At 50.1% G+C, this 13,088-nt stretch overlaps 2 protein-coding genes across 9 annotated transcripts in view; one reads left to right on the top strand and one right to left on the bottom strand.

The window, feature by feature from the left end:
- The window catches only part of TICRR (TOPBP1 interacting checkpoint and replication regulator), a 47,449-nt gene extending 35,985 nt beyond the window's left edge, over nucleotides 1-11,464 (top strand). Inside the window, exons 16-23 of one of the 2 annotated variants that reach the window (XM_047862347.1) lie at nucleotides 1,470-1,560; nucleotides 4,059-4,120; nucleotides 5,196-5,330; nucleotides 5,876-6,033; nucleotides 8,169-9,518; nucleotides 9,822-10,311; nucleotides 10,432-10,557; nucleotides 11,329-11,464. In XM_047862347.1, coding sequence (XP_047718303.1) covers nucleotides 1,470-1,560; nucleotides 4,059-4,120; nucleotides 5,196-5,330; nucleotides 5,876-6,033; nucleotides 8,169-9,518; nucleotides 9,822-10,311; nucleotides 10,432-10,557; nucleotides 11,329-11,438 — 2,522 coding nt within the window. In that variant the 3' untranslated portion in view covers nucleotides 11,439-11,464. Of the gene's footprint in view, nucleotides 1-1,469; nucleotides 1,561-4,058; nucleotides 4,121-5,195; nucleotides 5,331-5,875; nucleotides 6,034-8,168; nucleotides 10,312-10,431; nucleotides 10,558-11,328 lie in introns of both variants that reach the window. The other variant, XM_047862346.1, reaches the window with a different exon arrangement.
- Nucleotides 11,453-13,088, bottom strand: part of KIF7 (kinesin family member 7) — a 28,208-nt gene continuing 26,572 nt past the window's right edge. For all 7 annotated transcript variants that reach the window (XM_047862350.1, XM_047862354.1, XM_047862351.1 and 4 more), the window contains 2 exons: nucleotides 12,037-13,059; nucleotides 11,453-11,590 (listed from right to left, as the gene is read on the bottom strand). In XM_047862350.1, coding sequence (XP_047718306.1) covers nucleotides 12,716-13,059 — 344 coding nt within the window. In that variant the 3' untranslated portion in view covers nucleotides 11,453-11,590; nucleotides 12,037-12,715. The remainder of the gene's footprint in view (nucleotides 11,591-12,036; nucleotides 13,060-13,088) is intronic.

Below are 13,088 nucleotides of genomic sequence, written 5' to 3'. Positions count from 1 at the left end.
AACTGGACGTAACATAATAAGGCACTTCTGACTTCTCCCCTCCCCTCCAGTGTTTGTTGTTATTGTTACTGCTTTTGTTTGGTGACTTTCCTGAACTAATTCTTTAAAGTCTGTATTCTGTCATGTGTGGCCACTGACATCTGCTCACTTAGCTTAGCGCTCCAGCTAATGATTGGACAGATTTTCTTTGATGCCTGGAACCAGTAAGTTTCTCAGCCTTTGCTGAGGCCTTTGGTGCGTTGGCTCATTTCTTCAGTACTCAGCCAGGCAGCGTATATTTCTCTCTGCTTTTCTAGAGCCTCAAGGTGAGCAGTGGGTGACAGCTTAGGGCCTTCTTGGGTTTACCCTGGGCGTGCACACAGCCCTGCATTGCATGGAGTTTTAGGTCCCAGGAATATGTTGAAGGTTTGTTGAGTCCTCCATAGGCACCTCATTCCCTAGTTTCTCCTTTTACGCTTTTGGTTAGCTTGTTGTTTGCCCCAGCTGTTATCACTCCCCTAGGCAGCTGTGATGTTCACAAGTGCTGCCGGTTGGTTTCAGTAAGTGCTCGCTGGAAAAAGCTCATTCATACTGGGTGAGTCCTGAGGTCAAACAGAGACTACTTGAGCCCGTGAGATTTTGCTTTTGCGGGGGAACTGCCAGACAGGTCAGATAATGATATCTGTGAATGGGGCTTTGGAGGAGCTCCAGTCTCATTTGGCCCTGTTCACACACAGGCCCCTGGGCCGTTGGTCTGCAGAGTGATTGCAGGCTGTTGGTTTTCAAGGCTACAGGGCTGGGGGCGCTGGGGCAAGATAAAGTTCTGTGGACTTGGCTGTTGTTATTGGGATTCACTGTTTTTCTTGGATAAATACTCCATGGATTGTTGCAAACTAGTTAATTTCCAGAGTTCTGAAAAGGCTGATTTTGCCCATTTTTGCCCAGTGTTCTCGTTCCTTTTGTGGAAGAGTTATTTCAGAGGTTCTTACACCACATTGCTGCCGACATCACTTCTCTTCCTGGTCACTTCTAATTCCCTCTAAACTAGTCCTCCCGTGATCAGCTTGGTTACATACCCCACTGAGGAAATGCATGCGGCTAGATGGCTCTCGCTATTCAGTATCTTAATATCTGTGTGGCATGTCAGCACTTTCATACTCTATCATTTCATCATAAATATAAGAAGCACTGGTGAGATGGATACTTATTAGTCCTGATTAAATTTTTTTTTTCAGAATTGCTTATTAGAATTTTACAGTATTTTACACTAGCTTATTATTTAATCTCTAATGCTGATTGACTGTTGTGTCATGTTAAATTAAGTCCTATGGTTAGACGTTAGCCCCAAAACAATCAAGAGCCCCTCCGGTAAAGACAAACAAAAACCACTCCAGGTGAGTAGTAAGCCATACAGAATTGCAGACTGCTCGCTTTGCCTTGCTGCCACTTCTTGATAAGGTTAAATGAAATTGATGCAATTTACATTTTAGGTTATCACAAACTGCTGACTAAGAGTGTGGCTGAGACTCCAGTACATAAGCAAGTCTCCAGAAGGCTTCTTCATAGACAAATCAAGGGCAGGTGAGTAACATCCTTGCCTAGCTACTTTGTGTAGTCACACAGCCTTGCTAATGATCTTGTGGGCCACTGTCCACCTTCTCGGAGCCCCTGTGACTGATGTCTTAACTGTCTTGTTACTAAAGAGTATTCAGCATTCTGTAAATTCTGAGGGCTAGAGAATCGTACAGAATGCACTCTTTTGCGTCACCTCTTTCACTTGGCATAATTCTTTTGAGATTGGTCCATGGTGTTGTATGTATCCATATTTCTTCCTTTTTGGGGTGGTGAGGGGTTGCTGAGAAGCAGTCCATCAAATGGGTATTCCACATTTATAAACTTTTTTTTTTTTAATTAAAAAAAATTTTTTTTAACTTGTTTTATTTTTTTTTTAATTTACATCCAAATTAGCATCTAGTGCAACAATGATTTCAGGAGTAGATTCCTTAGTGCCCCTTCCCCATTTAGCCCATCCCTCCTCCCACAACCCCTCCAGGAACCCTCAGTTTGTTCTCCATATTTAAGAGTCTCTTCTGTTTTGTCCCCCTCCCTGTTTTTATGTTATTTTTGTTTCCCTTCCCTTATGTTCATGTTTTGTCTCTTAAGGTCCTCATATGAGTGAAGTCATATGACACTTGTCTTTCTCTGACTAATGTCACTTAGCATAATACCCTCCAGTTCCATTCACGTAGTTGCAAATGGCAAGATTTCATTCTTTTTGATTGCCGAGTAATACTCCATTGTACATATATACCACATCTTTATTCATTTGTCCATCGATGGACATTTGGGCTCTTTCCATACTTTGGCTATTGTTGATAGTGCTGCTATAAACACGGGGGTGCATGTGTCCCTTCAAAAGAGCACACCTGTATCCCTTGGATAAATGCCTAGTAGTGCAACTGCTGGGTTGTAGGGTAGTTCTATTTTTAGTTTTTTGGGAACCTCCATACTGTTTTCCAGAGTGGCTGCACCAGCTTGCATTTCCATTATAAACTTTTTAAAAAATTTTTTTCAGAGAGTGTGTATGCATGTGCTCACACATGGGGGAGGAGCAGAAGAAGGAGGGAGAAAACCCAAGCAAGCTCTGCGCTCAGCCACCCACACAGGGCTTGATCCCAAGATCCTGGGATCACGACCTGAGCCAAAGTCAAGAGTCTGGTGCTCAGCTGACTGAGCCACCCAGTCCTCCCCTGCACAATTTTAAAAACCATTCTTCATGGCATCTGGGTGGCTCAGTCATTTAACTGTCCGATTTCTTGATTTTGGCTCAGGTCAGGACCTCATGGTTTTGAGATCAAGCCCCATGTTGGGCTGTGCACTAAGTGCAAAGCCTGCTTAAAGACTCTCTCGGAGCGTCTGGGTGGCTCAGTCACTTAGGCAACTGACTCTTGGTTTCGGCTGAGCTCATGATCTCATGGTTTATGTGTTCAAGCCCCACGTCAGGCTCCGTGCCACCTGCTTGGGATTCTTTCTCTCTCTGTGCCCCTCCCTTGTGCACATGCTCTCTCTCAAAATAAACATTTTAAAAAACCTTCAAAAAAATTCTCTCCCTCTCAGCTCCTCCCCTCACATACTCACACTTTCTCTCTAAAAATAAAAAACTTAAAAAAAAAAAAAAAACCCACGCGGGGCACCTGGGTGGCTCAGTCGGTTAAACTTCTGATGTTGGCTCAGGTCATGATCTTGTGGTTCATGAGTTCAAGCCCCATATCCGGCTCTCTGCTGTAAGCACGGAGCCTGCTTCTGATCCTCTGTCTCCCTCTCTCTGCCCCTCCCCTGCTTTCTGTCTCAAAAATTAAAAAACAAAAATGCAAAAGCATTTGTCATTACATGGAGGGGTCATCATCACTGCTGGGCCAGGCTGCAAGTTTAGGATCTCGGCTCAGCCTATGTGTGTGGTGGGCCACAGTTTTCCATGGTAGTTAGTGTCTGAAAGTTTGTCGTGCTAAGCTGCCCCTTTCCTGGTTCTTTGGCTAGAGAAAGCTGACTTTTCTTAGGGCAGTTTTGGTACCTGTTGGCATATTTGGGTTGACTATTTCCCCAGCACCCAGTCCAGGATCCAGGAAGCAAAAAGGGAACTCTCTGGGAGCTCACTGCCCTGTCTCTCTTTGGGTCCTGGGATCCCCAGCCACCTGCCTCTTCTTGTCACTGTTTAATCTGTAGTTCATTTTAATATAACATCCAGGGTTTTTAGCTGAACTTAACAGGAATAACAGGAAGGTTTCATCTTGACATTATTTGTGTACAGATTTTACATACTTGTGCAAGTTATCTACAGGATAAATTGCAAGGAGAGAAATGGGTGGGTTAGAAGGCATGCATATTTTTAATTAATTTTTATGTTGTAAAACCACTTTCCAAAAAGGTTTTCTAACCATTTTACTTGCAACAGTAAAGTATATGAGAGTGCTTGCCAACACTGGTACTCTTAAGCCCTGTGGTCTCTGTTGCTTTGTGAGGCTTATGGTGCATGAACCATGAGTGATACTAAATAATCCCTATGCTTGTTATTCATTAAGGTCCTCGGAGCCTGGTCCTGATATTGACATAGTCGAAGAGTCCCCAGAAAAAGGAGCAGACGGTATTACCTATGTTTGTTTTGTGCTGTTTTCTCTAGTTTCTTTGAAAACCCTCTATTTGTGGTGTTGTTCAGCATGTCCTAAGCTATTGTGCAGACACTATGACAGCTCTGGGCCTGCAGTGTAGATCAGTAAATGTTTATTAGTAAATGGTCTTTTACACAGAATTTCCTGAGGGAATTTCTGGAGAAACCTTTTTACAGAGTAGGAACAGAGGTCAGGGTACGGGCTAACACGGGGTGATACAAAGTGCCGTGGCTTCTTTTTAAAGTACATGTAATGCAGGGGTTTCCAAAAGCAAACATTTTGTTTTTTCCAAAAACAAAGTCATGTTTTTAATGACTCAAGTAATTTGTTTATTGTAGAAAAATCAGAAAAGTAAAACAAAAAATATAGAGAAGTCAAATTTAAAAAAAAAATTTTTTTAACATGTATTTATTTTTGAGACAGAGAGACAGAGCATGAACAGGGGAGGGTCACAGAGAGAGGGAGACACAGAATCTGAAACAGGCTCCAGGCTCTGAGCTGTCAGCACAGAGCCCGACGCGGGGCTCAAACTCACAAGCCACGAGATCGTGACCTGAGCCGAAGCCAGACGCTTAACCGACTGAGCCACCCAGGCGCCCCCAAGAAGCCAAATTTTTAATAATTGCTTGGTAATCCCACAACTCAGAAATACTTAACATTTTAGCTTCATTGATACTCTTACAGGTGTCGTTTCTACACAAATGTACGTATCTATCATAAACATGAAAACTGCAATTTTTAAATTTAAAAAATTTTTTGCAAAAGTCACACTATATAAACCCTTTTTTCACCCAGTATCATGGTTAAAAGGGTGGCAGTTTGAGATTTCCAAAGGTCACAGTCTGGTAGGTCAGTGGTTTTTCTGAACTTTGTTGGAGCCATATGTCCTACCCCTTGTAACTTTGTTACACTTCAGAAGTCTCAAGGTCAGTAATTTGTGACAGTCCATCTTGTATGTGGTATAACATAAATTTTACCCATTTCATACACAGGCAAATGTAAAAAGCTTGTGTTTCTCCCTGGTTACTAACTGTGATTCTGGTTTTGTAGAAATAAGCTTGAGACGAAGTCCTCGAATCAAGCAGTTGTCACTCAGCAGGACAAATTCTGGTTCCTTCTATTCTGTGTCTCAGCCCAAGTCTCGAAGTGTGCAAAGAGTTCACTCATCCCAGCAAGACAAGTCAGGTAACTTGCCCACCGCCTAGTTGTGTGCCTACTTGGTGGGAAGTATTTTTGAGAAAAGAAGTATAAAACTTGGCATTTTCTTTCTTGATATTGGAGCGGTAGAACAGGCATATTCAGTAGAGGTTTAGAGTGATGGACAATCCATGACATTCACTAACAGTGTCCTTCCTTTGGATTCCTACAGCTGGTCATTCATACTATCCTTTTGGTAATTTATTCATTCAACAGGTAAATTACCTGTTATTTCCACCATGTGTTCACATTCTACACTCGGGTCCTAGGGGAAGGGGATACCTGTTTGTCCTTCATTCTTTCATCCATCATTAGTTTGGATCATCAGATAATGTGTTTTTATATTTACAAATTAAATTCTTTTACTTGCCTCACATAAGGGCTGGCAGCAATAATTGGGGTTGCTGGCGTAATTAGGTGGGATCCCCCACTTCCAGTAGCTCGAAAAAAAATTGTTTTCTTGTATGGAGTGGCTGTTCTGTTAGTATTGGGAGGGCAGGAGTTGAGAAAGAATTACTGTTTTTGACTTGCAGACCAAAGAGAAAAATCTCCAAACCGAAGTATTCGTTCTCCCAAGAGCCTGCTTTTTGGGGCATTGCATGAGATGGTCAGTCCTTCTGAGAAGGGTTCAGCTCGACTTCAGAGGACTCCAAGAAGCACATTGGGTTCTGAGATACCTACAGCTTATCAGGTATAACATTTCTATAATGTTTAAAATAGTGTGGTCTTGGTGGGGGGGGGGGAAACAAACATGGCCCAAAAAACCCACTGAGAACATTAGGGACGAGAAAGCAGGTGATCTGTAGATGTTAATACGTATTTGGGGGTGGTTGGGTTGATCGAGATGAATGGTTATTGGGTATATAGGGATGTAAGGCAGCAGTTTGGCTGAGGCCAAGGTGGTAGGAGAAAACAGAAATTATCTCATCTAGTCTCTTGGTTTCGTCCACCGTTTTTATCATACGCCACGTATAGATCTTCCTGAAATGTACAGGCATCATTCGTCTGTTGCCCTTACACTACCCACCCAATCCAGTCATCCACGTGAGAAGCCTGAGTCACTCCCAGACATAGCCATTTATACCCATTCCCTTTTCTCCATCCCTGCAGTTCTGCCCTATTCCAGTTCTGCCTGGAACATTTCAACTGCCTTTTCCCTCTTCCCTCTCAAGTGTCCATCCTGCCCCCAGAGGCCAGAGTGAGCCGCGTTTTTTTTTTGTTTGTTTGTTTGTTTTTTTACATTTATTTATTTTTGAGAGAGCACAGTGTGGGGAGGGGCAGAGAGAGAGGGAGACACAGGATCCGAAGCAGGCTCCAGGCTCTGAGCTGTCAGCACAGAGCCCGACGCGGGGCTTGAACCCACAAACCGGGAGATCATGACCTGAGCCGAAGTTGGATGCTTAACCGACTGAGCCACCCAGGCACCCCCTGGAGTGAGCTTTCTGACTGCATCACTTTGCTTAAAGCTCTAGAGACCTGTTGTTAAACAGGGTTTTCTGAAAATGGAATCCTTATGTTACAAAATAATTTTTATTTGGAAACCCAATAAACTGCTTAGAGTTTATGGGAGGACACACAGCTATGGAGATGGGTTTGAAGACCACAGATTTACGGAACCAGGTTCAGTCCTCTCCAGATGGGCATGGGCCTCCATCGGCTGGCTCTGGCCCCCACTCTCCCTCTGCTCTGTCCTCCACCTTTCCAGTGACGTCAGGCTGCACGTAGGTCTGCATGCAGCTGCTGGTTTTCATTTTAGGCAGAGAAAATGATAGAGCAAAGGCACCAGGGGCACCTGGTGGCTCAGTTGGTTAAGCGTCCGACTTCGACTCAGGTCATGATCTCACGGTTTGTGCGTTCGAGCCCCGGGTCGGGCTCTGTGCAGACAGCTCAGAGCCTGCTTCTGATTCTGTGCCTCCCTCTCTCTGCCCCTCCCCTGCTCACACACTGTCTCTGTCTCTCAATAATAAACAAATGTTAAAAAGATTTTTTTTTTTTTTTAAAAAGGCACCAAAGTTACCTCTTCCCCGCTTTCTCACCTTTTGCATTTACCTGCTGATACCCATTCTTAATGACCTAAGTCACTGTTCCTGTCCCCCCTTCAGGCTAGCTGGGTTAGACAGTCCTCTCTTGTGCTGCCAACACGTGTTGTCCCACGCACATCCCTGTCGGTGCGCAGGTGACACTGTTACCATCTTTCTGTACCCCATTCAATGTGAAATACCCACTAGACCAGGATTCCCTTGAGATGATCACAATGGGTGTCTGACCTGCTTTACCTGTTGGAGTGTTTAACTGCATTTTGCCCGAAAGAAGGGAGATTTTTTGCTGGGTAGTGTCGTTCCTGAGACATCGTCTTTGTTGCTGGACCTTATGTATCCATATATTCTATACTCCATTCCCACCCCCCCACCCCCCCCACCCCCCCCACGGCCTGGCACATGACGGGTGTGTAGCAAGTACATGTTGAAGGCAGGTGAACAGCAGCTGATGTGACACCTAGAAGCTACTTCAGGAAGGGAGCAGGAGCGGTGCGGTGGGAGAGACCGTGGCAGTAGTGGAGTGATCCACCATCGAAGGCGAAGCATGTTTTAGCGGTAGTATGCATCTGAAGAAAATTCTTGGTCTTAGGGCCAAGATCAGATTTGGTGCTTAGTGCTAGGAAAAGAAAAGTGCGCATCATGTTTTGGAAGTTGAAACGTGCCACTGTCTGAAATCCAAGTTAAGGATTTCCCGTGTGCCTTTCTGATCGTCTTAGAGGTGACTCAGATGCTCTGTAGAGCATATGGGTGATGACATTCAGGCACTGAAATGAGCATTTCTTTACAGACTCCCAAGAAGAGTAACCGGAAATCTCCAAGCTCTTCTAAAGCGACTCCGAGACGGTTCCCTCGTATGCCACGAACTCCACTGCGCACCCCTGAAAGGTGGCAGAAACCCCCTACCGAAGTGACCCCTGTGAAACAGGCCATGTTTGAGGAGTCCGTAAAAGACTCCTCACAGGACTGGGGCTCACCATCTCAACCAAAAGTCACTCCTCAGAAAGGCTGCTCCCTGGCTAAAGGAGGAACCTCTCCTCTTGAAAAGAAGATCCCAAGAACCCCCGGAAGGCCAGGTGGTCAGCCAGCTGGATTTCTGCGGAATTCTACTTGGCCCCTCTCAGTGACCTCCAGTCCAGAAAGCACCCCCTGCCCCGCAGCCCCCAACGGGACCGCAGGTCTGAGTCCTGCCGGGTCCTCTCCGCAAGCGGCAGCCTCAGGGGCGCGGGGAGAGACGCCTCCGGACCAGGAGCACCACCGTCCCTGTGTCCCTGGGGCCTCCCAGGCAGGGGAGCTAGCACAAAAAGGAAAGGAGAAAGCCTCCTCCACCCCCGGGAGCCCGGGGACGACAAGTCTGGTGCCTCCCCCATCTCCTCCTCCAGAGAAGCCTTTCACCTTTCCCTCAGGCAAGGTTTCCAAGAAGAGTCCATTTCGGAAATTTTCGACGAACTCTCCTTCCCCCAGAGAAATGGACTGGAGGGAGCCCTGGAAAGCCCCCAATGTAGCCTCACCTCTCTCCTGTCCTGCTCCCTCAACTCCTCCCAGAATCCTGCAGAATGCCCAGTCTGACCCCGCACCCCCTCTGCCCCCTTCTAAAACTGGAAAAAGGTGCAGAGAGCCCTCGGATCTTGCAAGCAGCTTCCTGGAGCACCAGCCTAGTGCCTCTGCTGCTCCTAGAGAGGCCCCAGCTGACAACCCAGCTGCCAGCACAGATGCCGGAAAGGACCAGAAGGAAGTGAGCCTCTCTCTTCGGTCTTCCCCTGAAAGACACAGCTACCCTGGGCTTGGCTTCAGGAGGGACTGGCGTCTGTCCTCTCCTCTGCTGATGGCGAGTGACACAGAGTATCTCACTCTCCCGGACAAAGCACAGCTTGACAGCAGTGATGGCTTAAAAAGTGATGTGGCACCGATGGGAGAAGAGAGGCAGTCAAGGACGATGGTTGCCAAGGAGAAGTCTTCTCCATCGAGCCCTGGGGTTCTTCCATCCCCTCATTCCTGCGGGCCTGGTTCTCCCCTGACACCTTCCTACGACCTGCGCTGCACTGCAGACAGAAGGCAGCGCCAGGCGGCCGCACAGCTGGAGGATCTGCAGGTGTCAGCTCGGCTTCCAGAAGCCCCCGCCAGCCCGCAGACCTACGAGGTAGAGCTGGAGATGCGAGCTTCTGGCCTGCCCAAGCTTCGCATCAGAAAGATTGACCCCGGCTGTCTGTGCGAAGCTGAGTCCCTACGAAGGGCGGGGAGCTCCCAGGGCGACGAGAGCTCCCTCCCTGGTGTTGGCCTGCCCCGGGCTGGCAGGTCCTCAGGAAGACCCGAAGCCACCTACGTGTCTCCCCCCTGCCTCCGCCCCTCACACAGCACCCCTGGCAAGAGCGGGGGACAGATGTACATCTGCCAGTCCTGTACCCCCACCCGCGGCCCCTCTAGCACCCCCTCTCCGTTTCAGACAGACGGCAGTGTTCCTTGGACCCCGTCTCCCAAGCACAGCGGGAAGACCACTCCGGACACCATCAGAGACTGGCCCCGCAGGAAGCGGGCAGTGGGCAGCAGCTCTGCTTCGAGGAGCGAGGTCAGTGCTGACCTCCCTGCAGGGGTGTCCCTACTCGAGCCGGAGAGGAGGGAGCGAGGCCCGGAGCTCAGCATCAGCAGAACTCCCCTCTTGGGGGATTTTGAGCTCGAGGGGGTGTGCCAGCTGCCCGACCATTCGCCTCCCGGGGACAGTGTGCCGAAGGCCGAGGAAGCCTACTCCTGGGGACAGTTTGGGCTGGGTTCCAGGAAGAGGCTCCTTCCTGCTGAGGAGGAAATGGAGTGTCAAGCAAAAAGAGCGTGTGATGGGCAGAGAGGAGACCCAGAACTCGGCAAGAGCGAGGAGCGGTCTCCGGGCGTGAGCGTGCTGTACCTGCCCTCCACGGGGGATGACGAGGTGTTCTTTTCAGGTGAGGCTGCCGCCGTGGGTTTTGGGGGTTGGGGGGAGCGCCTCAGAGCTGCTCCTTGAAGAGGCCCGGGCCCCGTGGCATGGGGTACCACGGAGCCGTGCTCACCCTGCGTCTCTGTAGGTTCCACGCCTTCTCCCGGCTGTGCCGTGCGGAATGGCGTCTCTGCCAGCGGGCTGCAGGCCCTGACCCAGTCTCCACTGCTGTTCCAGGGGAGAACGCCTTCCTCTCGGTGGAACGATGCCAGAGGTAATTGTTCACGGAAGGTCCTGAGGAGTGACTGCTGGGTGCCTCCCCGGGGTCAGCTCGGGGCTGCCAGGCCGTCTGGGGAAGGAGTTCTAGGGAAGGCCGGGGTCTCGGACAGAGGACCGTCCCTGCAGGGTCCCGTGCTCTTCCCAAAGAATGGTTCTAACCCCATGGTGTAGTTGAGTGCAGGCCTCAGATCCTGATGTGTTTTCTTCAGCTTCTTGAAACTGTGACAGATGTGGACATCCCACATCCTGTGTGGCGGGAGCGTGTGGAGGAGAGGGGTGGGCGGCATGCTGGCAGCTTTCCCACAGCGGGTTCCACGCTTCTGTACTGTGGTAGATGGAGGACTGGCTGTCGTGATCAGACTCGAGGCTTCCCTTTCCTCGACCCCGTGGCTTGCGTCTGCTGAGTGCGTGGGTTAGAAAGGGCTCCTGGAACTAAAGGGGAATGCAGGAGTGGGGGGCCTTTGGTGGTTCCTCTCCCTTGACACTCAGACATAAATCACGTGAAACAGCATAAACCCCACACTCTGAGCCAAAAAGAATGTACAAACCCAGCTGAGGGAGTTCAAACTGCAGTACTTAGCTTTTTCCATTATTTACTGCCGTCCAGTCAGTGCTGACGGGTGGGGGGCGCTCACGCAGCCCGAGAACCTGCAGGCAGTGCTGGTGTCAGTCCGTCTTCGGGTGTAGCCTCTCCAGTTCAAGCCCGTTTTCTTTTGTTCTGTCCTCAGTGACTTCCTGCCCACTAAGTCTTTCTGCCTTTCTCTAGACGAGGATATGGATGTTTTCCCGGCCACAGAAGACTCTCCTTTCAGCCGAGCCTTCTCCAGGAGACGCCCCATCAGCAGAACTTACACACGGAAGAAGCTGATTAGCTAGTGAGGCTGGAACCAGTCGGGGGACTTAAAACTTCAAACACTATGGAGCGTGGCCGGAGCCACCGTGTCCCCAGCACAGAAGACGTGTTCTGAGCGGTCTTCTCCGGGTTGGAAGTTCCAGGCTGCTCTCTGTCCCACGTAACCCTGGGCTTGCTGCACGGAAACAGGAATTGCCAGGGCTCAGTGGAGCCAAGAGAGTTCAAAAGAGGAAGCTGCAGTCAGCCTGGTCCCCATGCCTCTTTGTGGTCAGCTGTCACATTCTTTACTCCCTCCCCGGAAATCCAGCCCTACCCCTCCTTAGGGAGGTGGTGTCACTGGGGCTGGGAGTCAGGAAGCAGGCAGGAACCGTAAGACCAGGCACTCATTCCAGCCCTGCCCTCCGAGACCAAGGCAAGTCAGTCGACCCCCCCCCCCCCCAGCCCCTTCATGGGTTCTTTATGAAGCTGCCGTTAGGCTGGGCCCCGGAGATCCCGGCAGGGCTCGCGAACTAAAGCACCACACACAAAGCTGAAGGCGGTGGCAGACAGAATAAATTTCTTGCCTTCCCCGTATAATAATAAAGTCCTCTCTTGCTACCCAGTGCATTTCTGCTTACTCACCAGGGCCGAGCTCTGGTGGTTCCTGGAGCAGCCACATCCCCAGGTCTGCTCTGAAACTCAGCCAGTGCCCAACGGTCCTCACCGTGAGTGGGGAGACGCACCGGAGTCACACAGAGGCCTGGTCCACAGTTCTGAATTGGGCCTGTCTCAGGGGCTCTAAAAAGCCTTCACACCTGTCATGGTCTCAAATCTGACTCGTGTCTTGTAAATCAAACCAAGTAAAAACTCACATTCTTCCCTTCAGAGTCTCATTTATTATAAAACGGTTTTACAAAAGTCTAAAACTATGCCAAGCTTCCCACTTCCCACCATATACATAAGACCATTTAAAACACAACCCGGTTGCCACTCACTGTTGTGTGTCCAGCACCGGCTGAACCCCAGCACTGTGGGCACCCACACGCAGGTCTGGGACCAGAATTGCCTTTTGGGAAATCTCAAGCCAAAAGATGGCAATCCGGTACCGGAGCTCAAAGAAATGAGGGGCAGGAATTTACAGATGAAAAAACAGGAGTCTGATCCACTGGGGCTGGTGGCCCAGGTTCGCTGATCCCAGCTGTGTCAAGATCAGGACCCGGATTTGGAGGGAGAGCTAAAGGCCCTCTTTCACGAAGCGAACGGGGTTGACCGTGCCCGGGAGCGGGCTCAGCCTCCCTGCAGGGAGGGCTCTGCGCACAGCCTACAGCGGGTTTCTCCTGACGTCGATCATGCCTGAGCTGGCCCGGCGCGGGTCTCGCCGGGGCTTGGGCAGGGGCCCGGGGTTCCAGGGCAGGCCCGCCTCACCCACGGGGGGCGCCCGCCCTCCCAGGGGCTCCTCGACGCCGCCCTGCTCCTCACCGCACAGGCTGGAGCGCTTCCACGTCAGCGGCAGCGGGGCCCGGACCAAGTCCCGCACCTCGTCTCGGGAGCGGGGGCCCCCCTCAGGGAGGGACTGCTGCCAGAGAAGCTCGGGCACGGGGCGCAGCTCCTCTTCATTTCCGGGAGCCGGTCTGCTCTCCAGGCACAGGGCCCTCTTCTCCCCACCTGTCACCGAGACCAACGACACTCGTCAG

The sequence above is a fragment of the Prionailurus viverrinus genome, chromosome B3 (assembly GCF_022837055.1).
Source record: "Prionailurus viverrinus isolate Anna chromosome B3, UM_Priviv_1.0, whole genome shotgun sequence".
NCBI lineage: Eukaryota > Metazoa > Chordata > Mammalia > Carnivora > Felidae > Prionailurus > Prionailurus viverrinus.
The sequence above is the reverse complement of the archived record's forward strand: the minus strand, read 5'-3'. Positions and strand labels throughout refer to the sequence as shown.